Raw genomic sequence first — 24,323 nt, forward strand, 5'->3', positions numbered from 1 at the left:
CTGTGATCCCCATCTCTATACTCTCTCATGGACAAAAACAAGAAATTTGGCATATGTCTCTAGTGATGGTTCATTCACCAGTCCACACATATCTGCCACTGGATACATAGCCCAAAATCTGTTTCTTTTAGAATATGTGTGCCATCACCTGACTAACAGAAAGAAGGTCACTAATATCACCAACCATGGAGAACAGAGCACTATGTGCTTCAGGTTATTCGATATTCTAAATTCTATCACTGCCAGCTATCATCAGCCAACTGTCAATGGTAGTCAGGGATGGATTACTGCATGGGCCTACCGGGCCCAAGCCCAGGGGAGACAAGGAGTCAGGGGGCCCAAGCCATTGCATGGAATCATTGCCTCAATAGAACATCATATCACCATATAGGCTATGAATCTGATTGAATTAAAGTATTGGCCATCCCCAAAATGCACAAGAATATAGGAAATCACATCAAATACATTTTTAAAAATGTCCCCCGCAACAATTAGTGGGTGGCCCTTAATACACCTGGACCCAGGGCCCTGAAAGTTCATAATCCATCCATGCTGGTAGTGTCTCTCTTTCTCTTTCTCTCTGTTACACACACACACCTGTCTGTTTGTCTATCTGATCCTTTACCTTTTCTGTTCATCACACTTACAAAAGCTACGGAAGGCCTTACAGACTTCAGCTGGTACTATGTAAAAGTCTATTAAGTCTATTAAACTTGATTTAACAGAGATCTCTGCACTTTGTGCTCTGAATGGGTGTAGACAAGAACTGACAGAGCAGGCTAGGCCTACACTCAAGCACACTAATAGGCATGAATTGATTGTATTGATATTGAAGTATCATTTTTTTAGCGGACAATTTCGAGAATTTTAGTCACAATTTCTTGTTAAAGAGATCAATCATCAGCCTAAAAATGTTTTATAATGTTGTATTGTTTATGTGGCCCAAAAACCATATTTGACCTTTTCTGAATTTGACCTTTGATCAAAACCTTCAGAGACATATTTTTTTTTACTCTTAAGAACCCCTAGAACAAAGATATAATACTTATTACTAATAATAATCCCACAGGCCCCCAAATTAGACACATAGGCCCCCCTACTAAAACAAAACCTCACCATATACAGATGGGAAATGTTATATTTAAGTTTAGTGGTGAAAAATATTTACATCTAATAGGCCTAATTTTCGGGTCCTTGACATGCATTGAATTCGTTTAGTGATCAAGAGAAAAGGGCCCATTACTCTGAATGCCAGACATTAAGTCTGTGTGGCATACTGGCATTAGGCTACAATTAAATTATTGATTTAATTATTTTCATGCCAGTGATCTTGAAGGTGATTTCGCTTTTCGGTATCGTTTAGTTTCTTGATAGATCACCCCCCGCCCCCCATGTACAAAGGTGATGTCACATTGTGTCTTTTCTCCAAAGAACTAGACAAGGGGAGCACATTGTAGACACATCGTAATGGAGCCGTGTATTTGCCTGCAGAAAGCTAAATGGTCGACTGGTATCTGTGTGTAATATGTGTGAGTACAAGCGTAACAATTTTCTCCACATTCAGGTGTGTAGGCCTACAGCCTACCCAATCTTCTCAAAAGGAGGTGGCCTGTGCAGAGCTTGTCTGGAAGGTGGGCGTTCGGACTGCCTCTCACCAGTGACTCAATAATTCCGGTGGGCAAAAGTCTGTGTGTGTGTGTGTGTGTGCCTCTGTGTGTGTGTGTGTGTGTGTGTGTGTCTCTCTGTGTGTGTTCGAGTGCGAAAGTGTACGAGTTACAATGTCCTAGTTTTCCTTCGTTAAAATGAAGAAAGATGATATGTTTTATAGTTTTCTTTTATTTAGACAACCCAAATAAAAGGCACATAAAACGTTGCGCATGTTTACATAATTATTTCTGACAAACATACATTTAAAAAAAATGTAGGAATGTTTTACCTTTCTGCTACCCAGAAAGCCTAGTTTTCATATATACAAAATTACCATTGTTAATGTTCTAATACAAAAAGTTTTATAAAAGGTTATCTTGCTTCTTCACTCACTTTTGCTAGTGTAACTACCATATCCTCAGAACTAAACTGTTTGTACAAAGATATACATTCAACTGCCTTCACAGGGGTCCAAGAGTTTCCAATTCAGCATCTTCATTTAAAAATGAGAACACACTCAATTGTAATGTTTAGTTCAATGCATTTCATAGTTGTCAGCAATTTGGCAAAAACGAGGAGGCCATTGTAATGCATCCATTTTAAAAGGACTTCATAAAAAAAAAAAAAAAAAAAAAAAAAAAAAAAAAAAACCTTTTCTTCAGGACATTCTCTCTTTAAAGAAAGACAATAGAAAAAAATAGCACATGCATCTTTTTTTTTGTTCGTTCAAGACCAAAATTAAACACCTCACATATGAAAACAAGGAGCACTACTACACTTGTATTTAATAGGTCTGAGCAAGACGATGCAAGCGACTTGCATTCCACCAGTCAAAAGATGCTCCTAGAAAAATGACATCAACTGTAGCAGGACAATTCATTGGCAAGTCATTGCACACTTGACTGAACTAATTAGTGTTGTTGCTGTTTATTCCCCCCTCCCATCATAAGTATTCTTCCTGATCAACTCCACCAAATGAGCATGTCTTCCCTCAAGTGTCCTCATGTTGGTCTGCTCCACTCTGCATATTACAGGGAGCCAAACCCACGCGCAGACGTGGGCCGGGCCCGGAGCAGAGCCGCCCCAGATGCAGCAGCCATCTGGGAGGGATTGTAAGAGAATTGATTAAATAATAACACAAATTAATAATACTAATTAGAAGAAGGAAAAAAAAAAAAAAAGAACTAAATCCATAAACATGCCTGTGCACCACTAGTGGCTTACACAGTGTACCTAGCATCACATTTTGCAGGGCTCGACACCCACGTAGTGACAAAAAGGACACGAGATATCCGTCCCTTGTTTGTTGCAGTGAGAGTGTTCTGAGCAACGTGTAGTTCGCAACGTCCTGAGTCGAAACATAGGCAGGCCAGGCGAGTGCTTCGACACTCTCGGCAGTGTTCAATGTGACCTCTTATTCCTTACTATTACAGAGATGGGGCACACACACACACACACACACACACACACACGCGCATGCACGCAAACACGCAAACACACACACGGCTGCTACCTTTAAAGACAGAGAGAGAGAGCGAGCCATCCCCACACACTAGTATTTGGTTCTGAAGTGAAGTTAGAAGAAAAGAAAAAAAAGAATTTTCAGTCAAAGTAATGACTGCAATCCATAGATATGGACGGCAACAGAAGTAATGACTGCAATCCATAGATATGGACGGCAACACAAGTAATGAGCATTCTTGGATCCCTGGTTGGTGAAGGACTTCTGCTTGTCAGCCCCAACAATTTGGGGGTTGGACATTTACAAAGTAATGCTGAAAAAAAAAAAATCCAGGAACCCAACTGACATGTTACACATGGCCTAATAATAATAATAATAATAATAATAATAATAATAATAATAATAATAATAAAAACTAGGTTACTTTCATACTCCCAAAATACCTGAGCAGAATGTCCCACACTTAACAGGGTCCTTGAAAAAATAATGATAAAATAATTAAAAAATGAAAATATAATTAAAAATAAAAATAGAGTATAAAATACTTCTAAGATCTACACTCTGTCACCAACATGATAATAGTTCAAAATAAAATCTGTGAACTAAGGTTGTCACTTGCCAACCACTAGGTGGCGCTGTAAGATCTAGGCTGGATTCCTACCACTCCAAAATTTGATCTTTGATAATACTGCTGCTGTTGTTTTGTCTTTCTTCATTTTATATATTTTAACAACATGAGATATGCTTTCAGTGCAAAACTCACTCCTCTCTCGCATACTGTAGATCTGAATAGTACATGATTTCAGGGTCCATAATAAGGTAATAATAATAATAAAAAGCATTCCAGCTTTGTTTTAAACAAAAGTAAAAGAAAGTGTCCATTCCTAGTGTCCATCCCAAACACTGAACAAAACTTAAAAAAAAAAAAAAAAAAAAAAAAAAATAGACAGTGAACATTTGTTTTGGAGTGAGAACGCATTGCCCTACATAACCAAGAGCACATCATAAGCAACACACAGACAGTAAGCAAACTCAGGAAACGATCTGGCCCCTGTCGAATCCACGCCAGATTTGATCGCCGCCTCGACGTCCATCGAGGTAACCGCTGTACCTCAAACCGAAAACAGGCATACCCTCTCCCCTGGAGGGTAAAACTGAGCAAAATCACAATAAAAAATAAAAATAATAATGAAAAAATAACATATCACCCCTTCCCTCACAGTGGAAGCTTTTGTCCCTTTTGAACTCAATTCCTTAAAACGTTAAATACTGATGAGCAGGCAAGTGGCTCATAAGACACAGCCCAGATGACGTGGAAGAAAACTTAGTAAACAAACAAACAAACAAACAAACAAACAAACAAATCGAGAAACAAAAACAAATCAGAGAAAAATCAGCACTTATTGCATTTGTCCTTGTGAAATTTCTCCAAATAGCGTCACTGTGATCAGTTAAGTGTGAGAAGATCGTTCCAACCCTTCTGATCCATGTGTGACTCTGGCTTTGTGCGTCATCAACTCCAACGTTCACATTAATGCTGTGCGCCCCACGCCAAACCAGCACTCCTTCAGAGAGGGAGAGAAAAAAAAAACACCTAAAGTCTAGCTAATGTTTCAGTTCCAACAAGCACAAAAAAACCCAAAAACAATCAAAAAACAAACAAAAATGTGTGTTAATTGTTTTGATGCAAGGTTGCTAAAGGAGGCAGCGGCTAGGACATGGATGGTTCATTCAGGCTGCTCCTTTAGAGTAAACAACTTCTCTCAGTTGTGGAGGAGGGGGAGGTGGGGAGAGGAGATGAGATGAGGAGAGGGAGGCGGAGGAAGAGAAGGAAGAGGAAGAGAAAGAGGAAGAAGAGAAGGGTCAAATGGTGAAGAGGGAAAACAGGGTGTGTGTGTGTGTGTGTGTGTGGTGTGGGGTGTGTGTGGGGGGGGTGTAAGGGGTTGTAATGGTCGTTGTGGTCTCTACCAGGGTGGGGAGGATGGGAGGACTTGCGAGAGGAAAGGCATGCTATCCATGGGCCGCATGGCGATGTTAAGCGGCCCGGCGATGTTCATGGCCATGGGCGTGGTGATGGCCACGGGATGGGCGATGTTCATGTGCGCCGTGGTGGGGATGTTGACCGAGGCGATGTTCACCGGCCCGGTGATGGTCACCGGGTGCTGCAGGCCCATGGGCGAGGTGATGTTGACCGTGTTGGTGCCCAGGCTCATCGCAGTGGCGATGGTGACTGGGTTGGAGGAGCCGGAGCTGCTGTTGGTGCCACTGCCGCCACGACTCATGATGGGGGTGGACGAGGTGACATGGGTGATGGAGGACGAGTTGCAGACATCGTTACTATCTGGAAGACAGAAAGAAAGAGAAAGAGAGAAAGAAAAAAAGAAAGGAGGGAAAGAAAGAAAGAAAGAAAGAAAGAAAGAAAGAAAGAAAGAAAGAAAGAACATTGTTTGCTTAGACTTGGTGCGTGCAAACGTGTCCCCATCCACTGCTTTGCCTGCATGCTAACTGGGAGGAGGTCACCTGTCCAAACAGGTGTGAATGTACAGGTAACCACCTGTCCGAGCAGGTGTGAGTTTAGCAGTAGTTTGAATCTAAACCGCAGGGAGATGACTGGATGCTATTAGTGGCTTGATGTGTGTGTGTGTGTGTGACTTGAATGAGTTTGCGTCTTATGTGTGTGTGCATGCGTGTTTTGCAGTTGAGTGATTTTGTGTCTTGTGTGTGTGCGCGTGTTGCACTGTTTTTTGTTTTACTTTAATTTAGACCACCACCATCATCATCATCATCACCACTATCATCATTCCCCACACTAGGCTACAGTTTTACCTTTTCGTGTGTGAGGGGAGTTCCACTGCCAGGAGCCTATTCAGGAATACAGACACAGAGTGTTATGAGGACCTAGCGGCCACAACCCAGACCCACCGGGTGGGACATGTCCCCCCATAAAACCCCCAGCCGTTAGTGGTGGTGGCGGTGGTACTGGTGTTGGGGTGGATTGGTATGTCTCCAGTGTTGATTGGGGGGGGGGAGGGGGTTAGTGCTGAGCTGGAGATGCTGGTAGTTTGTCGAACTCAACTAGCTGTAATGCCTCAGCTAAACTGATCAAGAAGGTTAAATCAACAGTTTTATCAGCCCTCCTACTGGGAGTGCAGTATCTATAGCTCTGGGCTATAGATAGCCTCAATTAATCAGGATTACGGGGCTGGTTAATAGGCTACATGGTGTCTTTTAAAAAAGGAAGACGCACACTCAACATGCGCTGCAGGAAGCAGCACTAAAATAACTGGGTTAAATGACTCAGCAAAAACATGTCCGCACAACTACAAGTACCAAACCAGTCAAACCAAAACAATGCTGAAATACTGCTCTTAAATGTCAGCCATGCCATGGGCCAGTGCAAGGAATATTACCACACTTCAGAGAATTTAGACGTTTTATAACTTCCCAGAGGCGTTTAATTTGGATAATCTTAACTGAAAGCTAATCTGATTTCTGGTTAAATGTGATCAAACCGGAGCCTGTTCTGCTACAATAACAATTGCTTCAACTGCCTATAATCATTAGGCACATTTCTCAGCATTCTTTCACAGCCACTCCGTTTCAATCTGACAGAGTTAAAGAGACCCACGCTGCCGACTACCGTACAATATCTGTGATTCAGTGAAGCAAACAACCTCCGCTTTACTGAAGCCAATTACTAGCCTTTCCTGTTCACACCATGGTTCATTTTCTTTAGTATAGAAAACAGCTGAGCTTAAAAAGCTCCGACTTTCCCCTGACAAAAAACCCGAATTTCCATGACCTACTGTACAATGAATGGTGCAATAAACTGACAAAGGGGCGGCTGCGTAATGCTCAAACATCTTTGGCTTTTTTTTAGAGCAGAAGATGAATAAATGGGGATTGAATTAACAAAGTTGGGCTAACTATGACCACTCACGAAAGCAGTAAAACTAATAACCAAATAAAGACCAATTCTGAGTGGAAACATATGTGCATTAATGCATTTTAGCAAGTAAATTATAAACTGCTACAGCAAAATTCCCTGATATACCATTAATTTGCCCCAAATATGATAAAATTCCCTGACTTTCATGTCTGGAATAGACTTTATCAAAATTCCATGACCCATGGGAACCCTGGATATATGGAGGCCATTCTGCACCAGTCAGGCCACATATTGTACACGGCATAGCCTATTATAACAGTGCTCATCACATAACAGCACAGACACCCTGGGGACAGTGTTGGAAATATAGTGATAGAATCAACTGCATCTTGGCTCTTTGCGCTTAAATGTGACACGCAATCAGCCAAACCATATTTATCTAGATCGAAATTATCTTTAAAATCAACGGTGAATGGCATATTCCAGTATAACTCCATTTGGGTGTCTTTTGCAAAAGGCTACGTGGGGGAAAAAAAAGCCTATTTAAAAAACAAAAGTAATATATATATATATATATATATATATATATATATATATAGATATCTTAAAGACAGAGGATTTGTCATTAATGAACAAGGACACATTCTTAGACTGTGACTAAGGGCCGAGTCAGGATGCATCACTGGAGAAAGTCTCAGAGAGCACGTTTTACTGAGCATGATTCATCCGCACAGTAATTTCCAGTTGGCCCATTAGTCATCTTAAAGACGCAGCGCTTTTTATTAAGTTTATTAACCCCTTCCAGCAAGCCCAGAAACCCTTTTTATAAGTCAGTAAAACCAAACTCAAACAAGTAGAACCAAAAGACTGCTATTTGAGGCAGAGCAAATTCACAAATAGTAAACATAACTTAAAACGAGCCAAGCGAAAAGACTGCCATTTGAGTAAAATGCGCCAGGAGAAAAGATAACTTATGGAGTTGAACCAAAAGACTGCCATTTGCGGCTGAGCAAAAACACAAACAAAGAGAAAAAACATAATTTAAACGATTAAACTAAACCAGTTGAACCCAAAGACTGCCACGGCATGGTCGCGTGCGTTGTTGAGTTAGGGCTGGGCGACTTACCTTTGTTGCAGTTGTTGAAGTTGGTCTGCTGGCCGTGCGTCTTGAGGTGGCTGGTGATGTAGGCGGCGCTCAGCATCTTGCCGCAGATGTTGCAGGTGACCTTGCCCTCGTGCCGGATCATGTGGGAGCGCAGGCGGTCTTTGGTGGCGAAGGCAGAGGTGCAGGCCTGCCAGGGACACCAGAGCCAGAGTGAGCCGGGGGACAAGGGGTCAGGGAAAGGTCAGCCTCGCTCTCCAGTTTCATACGTGCGCACACACACACACCCACACCCACACACACACACACACACAAACTAAGCTCCAGCGACACACAGATCGTTAGTGTGAAAGCGGTCAGTCTGGTCATAAAAGCATTAATTGTGCATGGCGACACAGAGAGGTGAGGCACTATGGGGTCATGACCCCTGGCATCCCTCGTTACCTTCTGTGCCACATCAGTCACTCCCTCCGTAAGGAGACAACTGCCTGACCGCCACAGCGGCCAATCTCCGAGCAAAATGGTGAATTAGCCAATACGGCAGGCAGAGAGGGACACTAAGATCATGACTGCAGGTCTCCTCATTAACTTCAGTGCAACAGCAGTAACTCATAACTGCAAGCAGTCGGAGCAGTAGTGTCTTCATTATCTTTGTGCGCACACACACACACACACACACACAGTCTAACTAATGGGGTCTTTTTAAACACATGCATTACTATAACAGTCAGGACCTCTTCAAACAGGCCAGAGCGATGAGAAGTGTGACTCTGAAGGCAGCCAGGCATCACTTAAACAGCGTGGAGGATTTACTGTCAAACAGAGGAGGCCTGAGGGCTATGTGCTATGACACCAGATTAACGGGATGTTGAGTTAGACGCCAGAGGTGCCTTCAAAAGTTGGCATACAGAGGCAACCATTTGTGGTGAATGTGTTATCTTTGAACTTAAAGCGAGCAATTTGAAATATTTACACAAAAACATTAAAATTTAAACTGTAAACCAAGCTGGCAAGCAAACAGGCAATCGCTACAAAACGTTCGCTTTGAATTTGAACACCCCTCTGACTTCATGGTACACCAGCCTGGCTCACACAATGAGAATCTTTAACCACAACAAACAGCATGGCTAAGCAATGGCTGTCATCTCTTACCGTGACTTGGCATTTGAATGGTCGCTCTGAGGAATGGACATGCTTGACATGGCAGCTGAGATGGTCAGGCCTGCAAAATAAAAATAAAAATTAAATCAAAGATGTTATCGAGTGATAAAAGAAATGATAAAGACGTCTTGAGGTCTAATTAACTGTTAACAGTGCTACATACTGTAAGTGATTAAAACTGAATTTGATAAAAAAAACATTTTAACTGGTGAAAAACAAGCTCAAATCAAACTCAAGTAAAACACCATAAAAAAAATGGCGGTCATATTCATGAGCACATACAGGTCAGACGTGTGTCATTCACAAATATCAGATCTCTAAATGACTCAACTGACCAATCACAACAGAGTAAACCAAAAAGCTGAGTAATAACGATGACCCTCAGATCTGTTTATTCAAGGGAGTTTCCACAACAGGTTCCTGAATCACATCATAGCCTGCCAGTTGCCCCGTCCTGTTGAACAGGGTTACTCCTGCTTTCAGGAAAAACACACACACACACACACACACACACACACAAGCAGCACACAGTGCCAGCTGGTCCATGAAGCGGCAGTTTCACACAGGCAGCGGTGGAGCTGGTGAGGGGCAGAGTCGACTCTAATCTCTTCACGCGTGCTGTGAACCGGAATGGCTGCTCCTCTCTCCCCTCTCTTGTTGTTAACCGAAGAGGACAGCGGCTTCCAGACACACACGCGCACACACACACACACACACACACACACACACACACAGCCGGTAGCCACAGCTCGCTACCACTGACCCCCGTGTCCTGCTCCTCTACTAGCAGACACTATATTTCACCGTGTTACATTTCAAAACGCCACCACAAACAACAATCATTTTTTAGAGAGTCATCTTTCAAACTCCACCGGCACAACAAAAATAAACAAACACTCTTAGTCTACTGCAAGACACCACTCTTCACCATTACCATTCAAACGCCTCAACATAAAAAAAAAATTGCCAGTAACTTCAGTGTGTTTCCATTCAAACTACACCATAAACGTGTACGACTTTGGGCTCTTCTACATCACGTATGAAAAACTATCGGTCAGCTTTGGTGTGCTTGGAGGGTGGGGCGGGGCGGGGGGCTAGGAATCGGTGCGGTGGGGAGCAGGGGGGGCAGGGTCACGTTTCACGAGCAAAAATCCTCCTTTTCAACTCGTCTTCATCTACTTCCATTGCTCACTCGGAAATTAATCCGCAGATTATTAGTCACGCAGTGCCTGGGTTGGTAACAGGAGAGAAAGAGAGAAAGAAAGAGAGAGGGAGGGATAGAGAGAGAGAGAGAGAGAGAGAGAGAGAGAGAGAGAGAGAGAGAGAGAGAGAGAGAGAGAGAGAGAGAGAGAGAGAGAGAGAGAGAGAGAGAGAGAGAGAGAGAGAGAGAGAGGAGAGAGAGACTGACTCATGTACTGCTGTTCCTGCTACCTCTTACTGGAAAGGGGTTAGCACTTGAGCAGAGTCACCGCTTAAAAACGACAGCGCGCACACACACAGGCTGCTGGATGAGAGAGGAAATCCCGACCCACTGGATCAGTGGGTCCTTTCACTCTCTTCCCCTGGGAGGCGGAAGCCGTGACGGGCTCGGTGGAACCACAGCATGATGTTAAAACAGAGCGAGAGAGAGAGAGAGCGAGAGAGAGAGAGAGAAATCAAAGCAGTCTGAGTCCCCCCTCCCCCCTTCTCTCTCTCTTTCAGAAGGAAGCCATCTAGGAAGCCAGAAGAGATTTCTGTGCTCCGCAGGCAACAAAAGCAGTGAGTCAGAAAGTATTGAGCCCCTCCATAAATCAGGCCGCAGCGACGGCCAATGGGAGCCTCAGCCGGACAGACGATGTTAACATCATATGGACGAGCAGATGGCCTTCCAGGCTCCTCACCACATATATCTGACCGTCATACCCTACATTCTGCAGCACCACAGCCGGACACTGAGTGGTCAGACTTAATTCCCTAATCCCTAAAGTTATTGTGCTGCAGATGAAAACAAATGCAACTACATATGGAGCCTAGGTTAACGGCAGCATTTTCCAATGTGACAATGACAACACAGATTTAATTCTAAAGATCTATTCTATTCGGCAAATAAATATACTGAAGGAATTTTAGCAGTCCCATTCAGAGATGTGTTCCGCACAGCTGCATAAACACTTCCCTGCAAAGTAACTGGTGAAAACCAATTACAATTGCAATTACATTAATTACAGCCTGGCCACGCCCACCTAGAGCTCCTTTCAGGGAGATAAACACCAGAAATCAGACGTTCAATCGGTCTGCAGAAGACTGGGGCCGATCAGTGACAAAAGTACACTAGAGTTTCGAAATAGAAAGTGGCTGTTAATGGGTTTTTCCCATCAGTTTTCAATGTTTTACTGAGTGAGACCAAGATGAACTCGGACACAGATTGCGTTTGGCGGTTCCATAATAAGGATGGCGTTTAGGCAGCCTTAACATATCCCCAAACAGATTCATCCGATCAGCTGCACATTACGATGGAGCTATGAAACTAGCAGACACATGGCTTACTGGTTGGTGTGGTTCTAGCCAACACCACGGAAGAAGAGAGGAATATTTCTACCATCATTATACCAACAGCCAGATGGAAGATATTTGACAGAACAGAAGCAACACAGATGGTACATAATGATCAGAATTACGGCAGTAAAAAGGTGGCACATCTGTGTGGAAAGCTATGAAGCATTTGAAATGCTGAGCTACAACCTCTGTGTTATGGGAATGTGTCTGCATCATAATCATCTGGTGTTAAGTTTCACCTGTATGTTCAGTGTTTCCTCTAGAACGTTTTATGCATGTTGTAGAAACAACCCACAACACAGCCTTTATTTGGTGCAAATCAAATTTGGTTTCTTTGGTTATAGTCCGCTTTTCACATTACTAGGCCATCACCGCAAGTGCATACAAAATGTTTATGGCCAAGTTTTGTGCCGCCCCTACATTTGCAAAATTGCTTACCTTCGTTACTACAAGACGTTGTTTTTTTCCCCTGCATCGAATCGCGACCGAGTGCACATCTAATAACGGTGGAGTCTCCGCGCGGAGACATCCACTCTCCACGTTTCATTTTTGCTGTTGTTGAGAGCTAATAGGCTACGATATGGGGAAATCCTTTGAATAAACAGCTACAGAAATGAATATGTTTTCCTTAGCCAGTGCTACACCCTACCACCAAGTTGTGTGAAAATTGTAGTTTTTGCGATGTTGACAAACCGCACATGGAAGCTCTTAATAGCGCATGCTACTAACGTCTTTAAAAACAATATATTTATGGAATAAAACTAGACTTGCTGTTTATTGCTAAACTGCAAATGTCTGCAGCCAGCGGAGCGCATTTAACTATGCGTCCGGAAAATAATGTGAGATGCGCATTTAGGAGAGTTTCAATTGCACGGGAGGGAAGGGGAGGGGTGGAGGGGTAGCGAGCTAGCTCTCTGTTTTGTTTGAACGTCAACAGAAGTGACGTTACCCAACATCGCTTAGAACACCTTTAAGGCAGTAGTGACTGCAAGATCGCAGAGGTCAAAGGTCGTTCTGCTCACCTGGAGAAGCCCTTCCCGCACACGGAGCAGATGTAGGGCTTGTGCACGCCGCCGTCGTGCGAGCGCACGTGGTAGGTCATGCGGTCCTTGCGCTTGAAGCGCTGGTGGCAGATGGGGCACTCGAAGGGCTTCTCGTCCGAGTGCGACAGCTTGTGGCGGTTGAGGTGGTAGACGTCGCGGAAGGCCTTGCCGCACATCTCGCAGCCGTGGTTCTTCTTCACCGGCTTCGGCGGCTTCTTGGGCTGCTGGGGCTGCTGCTGCTGCTGCATGGTGCCCATGGAGACCGAGGACATGACGCTGGAGCCTGTAGAGGCCGAGGTGGTCGCCGTGGTGAGGATGCCGGCGATGGTGGAGATGTAGGAGGGGTTCCCGCCGGAGTTCTCCCGCTGCATGGAGGAGATGAGCGGCACCATGGTGGGCGCCGACTGCGGCGCCTTCTTGGGCCGCGACACCATCTTGATGCCCGTGTGGCACGACTCGTGCCGGCGCAGGTGGTAGCTGTCGCGGAACGCCTTGTTGCAGTAGCTGCACACAAACGGCGTCTTGGTCTTGTGCTCCTTCTTCACCACGGCCATGGGGCCTCCTCCGCTGCCTCCTCCTCCACCACCTCCGCCGCCTCCACCCTGGCCCGTGGCCTGGCTCACCGGCGGCTTCTGGTCCAGTGGGATGGGCATCACCGGCTTCTGGTCCACGGGCTCGGCGTTGGAGTTGAGCAGAGGCAGCAGGCTGTTCTGGGCCACCTGGTGCTGGTGATGAAGGGCTTCATTGGCCTGCTGCAGAGAGGGACACACACACACGTCAGTATGGCAGCACAATACTGCAGACTACAATACAGCCATCAACACACTGAGCTAACTAGGCCAGCAGAAGCCTAAACCAGTGTTTTTAACCACGGTACATTTTTTTTACCCTGAAAAAATCCAATGGCACGCCAACATCCCAAATGTTACAAAAATGAAACGTACCATAGTCTAAAATTTCTTATAATATTCAAGACTCCAACAAACACAGGTCCCTTACAAGCGCCTTTATGCAAAACCCTTTCAGTAAAATAAACGCAGGGAGAATTATATGTATTTTTGTGAGTATAAAACAAAAGAACAATGGGCTAATATGCTTACAGTTGTCCTATTTAATGCCCATGACAAAAACAAAGACACCGGTTTTGAAAAGGTAGCCCTGTAGTTTTTCAGCTATTAAAAAGGACGGTACTTTGTCTGAGGATCGAATCATCCACTGTTTCACAAGGAGAGCAAAACATGTGAACTTTGCACCATGGAGAGGTTAACATTACCCAGCCTGCATGTAATTGTGTCCAATCACAGATAATGGAATTGTTGTCGATAGCATACTATCAGCAGCACAGCCACACACTCAATGAGACCAGTACAATATAAACAATTATTTTATAGAAGATTATCTTTTTGGACCAATAAAGTGAAATCAGATCATTTTCCACCGCACACCTGACGATCTCTCACGGCACACTAGTGTGCCTAGCCACAGTGATTGAAAAACAAGGGCCTACACCGTAGTGTTGTCTGTTGTGGTCTGACCATGACATGGGATAGGCTACATTGTTAAAAAAACATGTTTTGAGCCAAGTTAGATCCAAAGTTTTGCTTTAAATGCAGAGCGCTCAAGAGTGCTTCTGCTGCAGTCTGTGCCAAGACCATTTGAGGGGTTCGGACCAGACTGCTTTGATTCCCTGAAAACACACTTTAACATTGATTTCCAGCCAGGTAGAGCCAGTTCTCAGAGCTGTTGCTGCTGCCAGTTGGTGTCAGTCACTGGCTTAACAGCAGCGTTAGTAGCCTGCTCCCTCTTCTCGTCCTCCTCCTTCACTCACCCTCTCTCCCCCTCCCCTCCCCTCCACCCCTCTCTCTCTCCCCCCCCCCTCTCTCTCTCCCTCCCTGGAAGGAAGTCAGGAGCTTGGTCAGCATGGCTGGAGTCGGAGTCGAGTCGGGGAAAGTGCTTACTAATGGCTACCACCGTGTCCAGGGCGATGGAAAGGCCGGCTGGGCGCCTCCTCGGCTTTCTGAGAACGCGGCAGAGATCCGGGGAAGCCAGGTTCCCTGAGGTGCCACTCACGAGCATCATTCCTCCGCCAAGGGTTTATACAACGCAGCTCTTTTGGGGGAGCTTGGCCTACATCTTTACACCTCAAACACACACGCATTGAATGTTCTCTCAAACTGACTGTCTTTTAAACTTGCTCTCTTTCTGTGGTGGTTTAAATGGGGACAGGAACAGCCTTGAAGTCAAACCATTTGCAGGTGACTAGTACTGACGCACACACAAACGTAAGCACGCGCCTGCATACACGCACACACACACACACGCTTTGGCTCGGAGTGGACAGAACTGCGTGTTCCACTGAGTGTGCTGTGTTTTGCAAGCACTGAACACCAATGACCATGTCGGTGTGTGTGTGGGTGTGTGTGTGTGTGTGTGTGTGTGTGTGTGTGTTCCCAGGGCCAAAAATCTATTATGACGGCCGCCTGGGCCCTGGCTTAACCAGAGCTTTACACTCATCATCTGAGCAGTGGATGACAGAGCAGAGAACCGGCGACGAAGCGCGCGCGCGCGAGCGAGAGCGAGAGAGAGAGAGAGAGAGAGAGAGAGAGAGAGAGCTACAGACAGTAACAGTAAGGGAGTTAGGAGGCAAAAGGAGGAGTGAGTGTGTGCAGAAGAAGAGGAAGAGACAAAGAGAAAGTGAGGGCATGCAAGAGCCGAGAGAAAGACAGAGAAAGTGAGGAAGTGAGCGAGAGAGAGAGAGAGAGTTTCAGGGTGAGTGTGTGTGTGTGCACGAGCACTTCACCAAAGCCAGCGTGTCGGCGGCTTGTCAGAAATAGCCAGTGAGTCATGTGGAGTGCATGTGTGGCGTGTCGCGTCTCCGTGCTCCGCTTGGCTCGGCAGCAGAGCGCAGCGTGGCAGGACGCTGCACTGCACTGGGAGTTCAGGCTGAAAGATGACCAGCGGGGCTCCGTCACCACTTCCGCCTAGCCTGCCCTCGCTGCGCCGGCCGATGACTAATGACGGGCAGGGGGCTCTCACATCACATCAGGAAATTTACCAGGACAGAGAGAGATGAGAGAGAGAGAGAGAGAGAGAGGGAGAGATTCCTTCACCACAGAAAGAGTCACTTTAAATTATGGGACTGCTGGAAAAGAACTCACTGTAACTTGTGCCACATTTGGAAAAGGACTCCCTTTAACTTATGAGACTACTGGAAAAGGAAAGGTTATACAACTAGTTTCAGAAGTGTAATGCCATAGAGTGGCCCAGTAGTTAAACACGGCCTGGCCCCAGCTTGAAATATCAGCGCAGAAAGTCGATGTTTGCTGTTGATGTGCATTAGTGGTCATATGTCTCCTAAGCGTCCAGAGCCAAGCGAATAGGCCTCCTCCAGGTAGGTGTTCCACGGGCCCAAAAATAGACTGGACTATTCTCATTACCAAATGCTGAACTGCAGCCCAATCCAGTGCCTCTAAATCGGTCCTCGTGTGTAAACCTAGCCATGCTGCCCGGCTCTCCGAGTTGTCAGCTGACTGCAAAAGTAGCCGACTCATATGAAGCACAGGAAGGAATCCGAGGGGCTAGCTAGTCCAGCAGAGGGGCCGAGGACCAGGAAAGGCCAAAACACAAGACGCTTCACCAGAGACTTACTAATGAGGAGACACAGCACTCACAGAATCCACCATAGAAAACGCATGGGGTTAGTTTGTAACGCCAATATGGCAGTAGGCTCTGCACATATCCTGCTCCTTCCTGTATGCCTCCCCATTCACTTGAATAAGAAAATAGCTGCTGATAACTGCCCAAATTGCGTTGCAAGATGGCCGCCGAGTGGGGGGACTTTCCTAAAAGGACTTTGGCTCTACCTGCCACTGAAGACAAGACACAGCCAAAACAAAAGACTGTCTACCAGACACTGAAGCCAGACTTGGTGATCTAGGCCCAAGACCAGCAAATACAGAGAGGTGTATTTGACATGGAACTGAACTCTAACAGTGATTTAGACCAAATACCAGACAAATATGGTTCTGCAACTGAATCAAATCCCTGAAACGGCAAAATACAGATAGAACCAAACTCTGACCACCAGGACCAACTACAGTTTCTGAAAAGGACAAGGCAAACTAATCATAAAGCAAAATGTGGCCAGAAGTGATCAAGTGTAACGCCATCTAAATCCGTAATGGAAAGCATGGAATCAATTGGTCTCGGCTGCACCAACTGTGATTAAGACCAAACACCTGCTCCCTGGCAACAGGGCTTCAGACCGCCTCATGGGCCAGTGATGCCCAGTTTAGGCGGAGGACGGGGGGGGGGGGGGGGGGGTGAGAGTCCGCACTCCGCACCATTCTAAAGCCCCCTGCACATCAGCATTGACACGTTAGTTTCAGCTTACACGTTAGTTAACTTCAATTCCATTGTTTTCAATAAAACACTACACCACTGCTGCATTGTAGATTATGATTCAGTTCTATTTTTGTCAGAGCAGCTCAATAAAATCCATTGCTGACTGAAGTCTTGTCATTTGGGCACGCTACTGGTGTGCGCGTGGGCAAGTGACGGCAAGTGTCGGCACTCTCATGTCAGTGCAAAGAGCCCCAGAGCTAGTGTTTTGATGAGGAGTCTACAAGACGAACGCAAACTCTGCTCTTCCATAAGGCCATCATAAACAAACAAACAAAACCATCATTCCAGGCACCCACGCATGTCTCACAAGAACACCGGAGTACAGCGGCTGAAAGTCAGGCGTAAAACACCAATAAAAGGGCAGCACTTAGTTGAGTTGAGTGGGGAAAAGCGTCCGATCAAGCTGGTGATGGGAGGTTACAGACTGAGCATTTCTCCAACTGAAGTGGTTTCCGACTGAGACACAGCACAGCTCTGACGTGAACGGCGACCAGCCACCTCCACTGTCTGACATTAAAAAATAATCAGACACACGTACACACACACACACACGCAGCGCTCTGAAAACGCTCCTTCCTGTCCGATTGCTGGACAGACTAAACAGTGACCTAGATATGGCACAGGGGCTCTCTGCGGGAATTCAAGCACAAGTTTGTGTTTTTAGGAACAGGATGCTGCTCTGCCACTGAAAAACCCAAACCAAAAACAAAAATCTCTCTCTCTGTGTACATGTGTAGCCCTGGCTTGAGGTGGTCCACTAGGCCTAGCTTACTTCTACATCCCACTACTCCAACACCCACAGGCAAAACACTACAACACTAGAACAGGTGTTATAAACAAGCCCGCAAGCTTTACTGGCTGTTTGGGTACAAGCTCAGTAAACGCCCAAGAGCAGGTCTTGTCCATACAACACCACAAAGGCGTACACTCCTCCGCTCTATGACAACGTGCCAATAAGGCAGCACAAAGGCACATCTGGCAAGGCCTCGGCCCTCAAGTGCACAATGAAGGCAAGCAAACAAGCCGGCTCAGAGATGCCATTGTGGTTCAATGGAGCATCCTAAATATGTGAGGGGGGCCCCCATACATCGTACAAACATGGGGAACACTTACCTCCAGATTACAAGACCCCAACAAGAAACTCTTCTCAGCACCACCCATATATCTATACAGAATATGGAATCAGTTGAAATTCAAACCAAGTTTATAACTGGGCTGATATATAAATATAATTTTTTTACTAATTAGCATGTTATAAATATTCAGTAAATATATCTGAAATGCTGAGTGGTAATGAAACTGAATTTCACTACAGGAAAAACTGCTTGTGCAAAAATTCTTCCTCAAAACTAAATTTATCAGCTGGCCTAGCCGTTACCTAAATCCTGTTTTTTTTTTATGGTAGTCCATAATTTACTGGTCTTGGGAAAGTAGGTCTGGAACATGAGAGAAATATTGCTGAGAAGAGAATTCTTCGTGCCACGTCACGGTGTGAGACCGCAGGAAAAAGAGGACACCACAATTAAGACGACAACACACTCTTCCGTAATCAGCAAAAGGCCGAGGTTAAATACCTGACCCTTCTCTTTTTCGGGTTCACCCGTCCGTCCCAAGCGCTGGGGGGGGGGGGGAGGGACGCGGAGAAGAGAGAGAAAAAAATTTAAAAGAGACAGAAAGAAAAAAGGGAGGGAGAGAGAGAGAGAAGAAAAATGGATTGCGCATTCTCCTCCTTATTCCATCGGTTCCATTGTTGCAGACAGAGAGCCGGGCAGTGATGCACTCTGGGCTCCGCGGGGGGGGGGGGGGGCTTTGTGTCCGAGTCCGCACTGATTTGGCTCCTCTATTCATGAACACAGACTCAGCATGAGAGAGAGAAATAGAGAGGAGGAGGTAGAGAGAGAGAGGGAGACAGAGGAAAGAGAAAACAGAGAGGGAGAGAGAGAGAGAAAGGGAGGGAGAGAGAAAGGGAGGGAAAGAGAGAGACAGAGAAGAAAAGAGGGAGGAGAGAGAAAAAAAAGAGACGCTCTTGCCCTCTCTCTCTCACTCACACACAAACACACTCTCAGTGACGTGTGCGCATAGACACACACACACACACACACACGCGGGATCTCCCCTGGTAGGTTGGCTGCCGGCTCCCCCTCCTTTTGTCTGCCCACCTGCACCGTCAGGCAGTCCCCTCATGATCACAGGCGTCTTCATCATCTCCCAGTCTGCCTGTCTGGGTCTCTCTCTCGCTCTCACACACACACACACACACACACACACACATCTGTATTCCTTCATATGAGTGTCTTTGTAGGCGTTTTTACCCCTATATGAGTGTGAGTGTCTCCATCTGTATCTTTATGTCTATATATTTATCTGTGTCTGTGTGTATCTGTGTATCTATCTGTGTGTGTGCGCATGTATCTGTGTGTGTGCATGTATCTGTGTGTGTGCGTGTGTGTGTGTGTGCGTGTGCGTGTGTGTGTGTGTATATAGCGCAGAGGCCTGTCTGGCGGTCCCCCAGACAGCAGCGAGGAGCGGTGACTGCAGCCTGCTGCGCCTTCACGCCGCTCTGACAGTTTTGATCCAAATGCGCGCTGGCGGCTGAGGTCACTGCAACGTAAATAACATCCAAACCGAGGGAAGCTCTCAAAAGACAGCCACCTCCTTGACAATGGGGGAGTGCGGAGCAGACAGGCCGGAGAACACGGCTGGGCTGGCCTGATCTGGTGTGGACGCTACCGCGGCGCCGCCGAAAAATTGTAATCCCCCCCCCACAGCCCCTTGTCTTCTTAGAAAGAATCTTCTTTTTTATTAAAAATTTGAATATGAAAGCAGCTTAGCGAGAACAGAGAGTAGCAGATTCTGAGGAAGACAAACACACAACAGACAAAAACCCTTTAGCAGCCAGAGAGTCTCTTCTCCTCTCGTCTCGTCTCATCTCACCTTGTCTCAACTGTCACAAAGACGACTCAGGAGCTAGTCTGCCTACCTGTGGGATATCGGAAGCATTTACAGTTTTGGTGGTTCCTCTGTACATCAACAATGTTGACCAATAGGATGGACATAGCACATAGGGAACAGGAAAAAGGGCCACTGCTGAGATCCTAAGTTTATCATTTTAAACACTTTCCATCTCTCTACTCACTTTCGCCTGCTCGTAGTGGAGCAAAACCCTTTGAAAGTCACATGCCAACAGTCAGTCTGAACCCAGTGTCTGGCAGTTAACGGAATTATGCACCACAAAAAGCATTAAGAGATTCCATTCTATGCACTGGGCCTCCAAGACACGTCGTGGCTCTTGCTTGGATATTTACTGAGCAGGTTTGGCTCGGGCCACCACACACAAACACACACACACACACAAGGTTTGGGTCGACCACTGCGTCTGGTCTGGTGTGTGTGGTCAGTACTGAGGTTCTGATAGCTAACATAGACACATCCTCCTTGCCGTTGCTGGAAATGAAATTAGGCTTGGCTACCGCACGGTTCGCATTCGGCACAGAGCGACTCATGCAGCATAAGGTCACTTTAGCCATCCAGATGCCCATTACCATCCCTCTCTCGCCGCCAGAGTCCTCCAGATCAATAGCCGACTCACCGGCTGACTCTCTCCCTCTTTTTATCCCTCTTTTCCAACCTGGCCCGGAAGGCCGTGAGTCATACGTATGTGTGTGTGTTCAGTGCCTCTGCTGGGAACAGGACTGGTGCAAACACTGAGGCCGTTCTCCATGCTTCAGTCCCAGCCACAACACTAAAGGGATTACACGTAGTTCAACTCTCTCCCCCTCTCTCTCTCTCACTCACACACACACACACACACACACACACACACACACACACACTAACAAAGGCGGCTCGCTTGCTCGCACACCAGTGCTCACATGAAAGGGACACCATCTCCCCCCTCCAAAAAACAGAGTGCCATTGGCCACCAAGTCGCGTCGCATTGCAGCCTTAGTGTTTCTACTGGCCCAGACTGGGCGAGAACACGCAAGACATGCATAACTGACCGGCTCCTTTAGCAAAGGCAGCAACTAATCAAATCATTTGAACACGTAGCGTCTGAGGGGAGAGACACGTCTGTATTTCTGCGGGAAGCTACTTCCCCATTAGCCAGCGGTGCAGTTGGATTCCTGCTGCTGAGAGCCAGCGGAGAGACAAGAGGGGAAGCAAGAGGAGGCGATCTCAGAGACGCCGGGCACGACACGCCGGGCACGACACCCCAGCTGTCCCTCCGCAGGTGGGAGGATGCGGCATGGGACACAAGAAAATGCAACAAAAACGCACAGCAAGGCCATTTCACACTCCATACCTCCTCACGCCATACCTGCATCCGAGAAAAAAAGAACCACCACCCACACCACCTGCCCCCCCCCCCAGCAAGGCCAGCGCCTGGCTCCTCAAAACCAGAAGATCAGACACATTTAAGAAAGCATTGCCTCTTGGGAGACAGGTTAACACAAGTAATGTGACATTTCCAAGTCTAGCCAGGCCTGTGTGTGTATGGCACTATAACATCTGCTAACTAGTTAAGTGTGTGCTATGGCTGAAGCCAAGCGCTCGCACCAATTAGCTGGAAACAGCTGCACTCCTCTGTGCACTGGGGGATACAGTAGCTCTACCTGTCACAATTATGGCAAAAACTTCAAAGCAAAAAAAAAAAGATGTGGGCGAAAGAAGCACTCGCCTAAGGACAAGTATTTCAGGCACCTCCACAATCTAATGTTGTGTTAAAGCAGGCAGGCACACACGCATAAATACAGAAACAGACAGGGAGCATTTTTTAATGTTAGTACATAATGCGACTTAAAAGGGATCTGTGATCAAACTGGTCCAATTTCACTTCAACTGACAAGCTGTAAGATCAATGCACACAGTTATATACACCCATGTCTGTTCATATCTCATTTCCACAGTTAGAAGGATCAGGTGATCCAGACATTCTGGCAAAACTGACATTAAAAACCCAGCAAAACATGAAAAAAAAAGTTGATGTGGGAGCAATGCGTCAGACACACTTTACAAGCAGTTTTGGGAATGTAATGATCCTCACTATGTCACGTGCTAAAAATCATGAGACTACAGTTTCAATCAACAATTAAAGTCATTCGACTTTACGCATCCAAGACAACTAGATAGGTGAAAGGCAGTGCTTAATACAGCTTTACACAGAGCGCAAGCCTATTATAATGAGATTCAAACACGCAACTGTGCCCAAACAGCAATGCTTTAAGCGAGTGCCAAACTAACATTGCAGTAATGACAGTCTGCGCGTGCATTTAGCTTCAACTATCTGCGCTGCACGAAACCAATACCCGGTGGCGTATATTTAGAAAGGCAGCTATTTACCAACATGCATATATCCCAATGTAGTCATGTCTGATGCCGTGAGCTCTCTCTGACTCATCTCTGGCAGATGGCCTGGATGGTAATGTTAGAGTGAAACGTTTCGCTATGACGCCAAGGAAAATAACCAAGAAATACCATGCTGTTTGAAACAAACTGCACGACTCATAAAAATGTTATTTATAACAACTTGTCGGCAAATCTGATGTTTAAGTGAGTGGCTTTTGTACAAGAAGAAGACGGGCATCTAAATCTAAAAACAGACGATGAAAAACGCGGTATAGACTAATTATACCCATTTGTAACACACCAAGCAGCACAGTATGTTAACGTCAACAGAGTTCGAAAAGACCGTGGTACGACTGAAATTAAAACTTGCTTGCCCGCAGAGATATCGCTCGAGATGCGACTTGCGCTGAAAGCAAGCCAAAATATTTACAGTTTCGTGGATAAAACCCCCACAACTGTCAACATTACACAGCACAATGATTCAAAGTCGGTGGCGAGTGTAAGCTAATTTGTAGGCTGGTAGCATTAGCTAAGCACTGATGTAAGTTAAGTTATGCGCAATGTAGCCAGCTAGATGGCTAGCACGCCAGCTAGTCCTAAGTTATAACACTCACGATAGTCCTCGTGCATAATCGACGGAAACAGACCTGATCAAATCCCTTTTTAAGTCACAGATGCATCGCAATTCAATCACTACTAGACAATGACACAATCAGCAGACCCGGGTGGTCTGAAAAAACTGTCGCCAACAGAATCGTTCTTTTTACACGCATAGCTCGAATTCCTTCTCCAAACCCGCGGTTACATTGCTATTTGAATCACTAAAAGGACAGGGAAAAGTAATCAGTGTTCACTTATTTGAAAATCAGACCTTACGGGGCACCGATTTGAAAAGAGTTCCCCTCACTTTGTGCTACTTCGAACCATGTCTAGAAGTAAAAGTGAAAATAAGAAGGGAATTCATTCCTTCATATCAAATAAAACGGATCAACGGTTAACGTTAACGTTACCACCAAAGAAAACAACAAGACTGGCTTGCGGTGGCGTTAGCGGAGACGACGGATGATCCCTCATGTTCGCGAGCTTTGATCAAGCTTGAAATAAAACAAAGCTCGGTGTTCAAGTCGTACAAGTTAATCATTCTATGTATAGGGTTGGTGGGATATATTCTGTTTTTCAACAACTAACCGTTTTCAGACGGGAAAACTGATTTTTCCAGGCGTCATGCTCTTCCTCACAGCTGGAAGCCTAGGATTGATGTACCATTGTTTTGCCAGAATTGCTTTAGCTAGCTACTTAAAATATAGTTTAATAAAAACAACATCACAAACAAAGTGTCTTAACTACTAGTAAGTATTTGTAACATATCGCGATATCAAATCCCAGACGCAAATCTTACCTGAAATAAAAATGTGCTCCAGCTCGGTTCCATTGCAACACTTAAGAAAAAAATCTGCAGGAAACCTACAAGAAATCTACAACAAAGCAGCCAAACATGGCAGCTGCTACAACTTCCTGTAACCCTAGGACCAAACCATTCCCAGAAACATAAGGGGGAGTGTGTGTTTGTTAATGACTAATTATATGCAAATATATTTAAAATGTAGCTACAGCAATGACAAATCGATATTATATTTTGACTGTTCTAATGGCATATTTGTACTTTTTACCAGAATTTGTATAATTTTTGAAAAATTACTTTTACGACAATCAGACTATCCCTTTAATGTGCAT

At 45.6% G+C, this 24,323-nt stretch overlaps 1 protein-coding gene across 2 annotated transcripts; it reads right to left on the minus strand.

Annotated features, from left to right (window-relative positions):
- Positions 1–1,818: 1,818 nt before the first annotated feature.
- Positions 1,819–24,110, minus strand: vezf1a (vascular endothelial zinc finger 1a). 2 transcript variants are annotated; one of them, XM_042093105.1, is made up of 7 exons: positions 23,989–24,110; positions 12,819–13,591; positions 9,253–9,322; positions 8,125–8,290; positions 5,936–5,971; positions 5,078–5,450; positions 1,819–4,674 (listed from the first exon to the last, which is right to left on the minus strand). In XM_042093105.1, exons 1-7 carry the CDS (start codon positions 24,019–24,021, stop codon positions 4,641–4,643), a joined length of 1,485 nt encoding a protein of 494 aa, XP_041949039.1. In that variant the 5' UTR covers positions 24,022–24,110; the 3' UTR covers positions 1,819–4,640. The 2 variants fall into 2 exon arrangements, with proteins under 2 accessions (XP_041949039.1, XP_041949040.1); XM_042093106.1 differs by lacking the exon at positions 5,936–5,971.
- Positions 24,111–24,323: the final 213 nt, after the last annotated feature.

Source organism: Alosa sapidissima, chromosome 5 (genome assembly GCF_018492685.1).
Source record: "Alosa sapidissima isolate fAloSap1 chromosome 5, fAloSap1.pri, whole genome shotgun sequence".
Classification (NCBI taxonomy): domain Eukaryota; kingdom Metazoa; phylum Chordata; class Actinopteri; order Clupeiformes; family Clupeidae; genus Alosa; species Alosa sapidissima.

Coding starts and splice junctions, on each gene's coding strand:
- vezf1a (XM_042093105.1), bottom strand. CDS start 24,021: ATGGAACCGAGCTGGAGCACATTTTTATTTCAG. Junction 8,291..9,252: donor CATTCAAATGCCAAGTCACG/GTAAGAGATGAC, acceptor TGTCCCTGGCAG/GCCTGCACCTCTGCCTTCGC. Junction 5,451..5,935: donor CTCCCCTCACACACGAAAAG/GTAAAACTGTAG, acceptor TCTGTCTTCCAG/ATAGTAACGATGTCTGCAAC.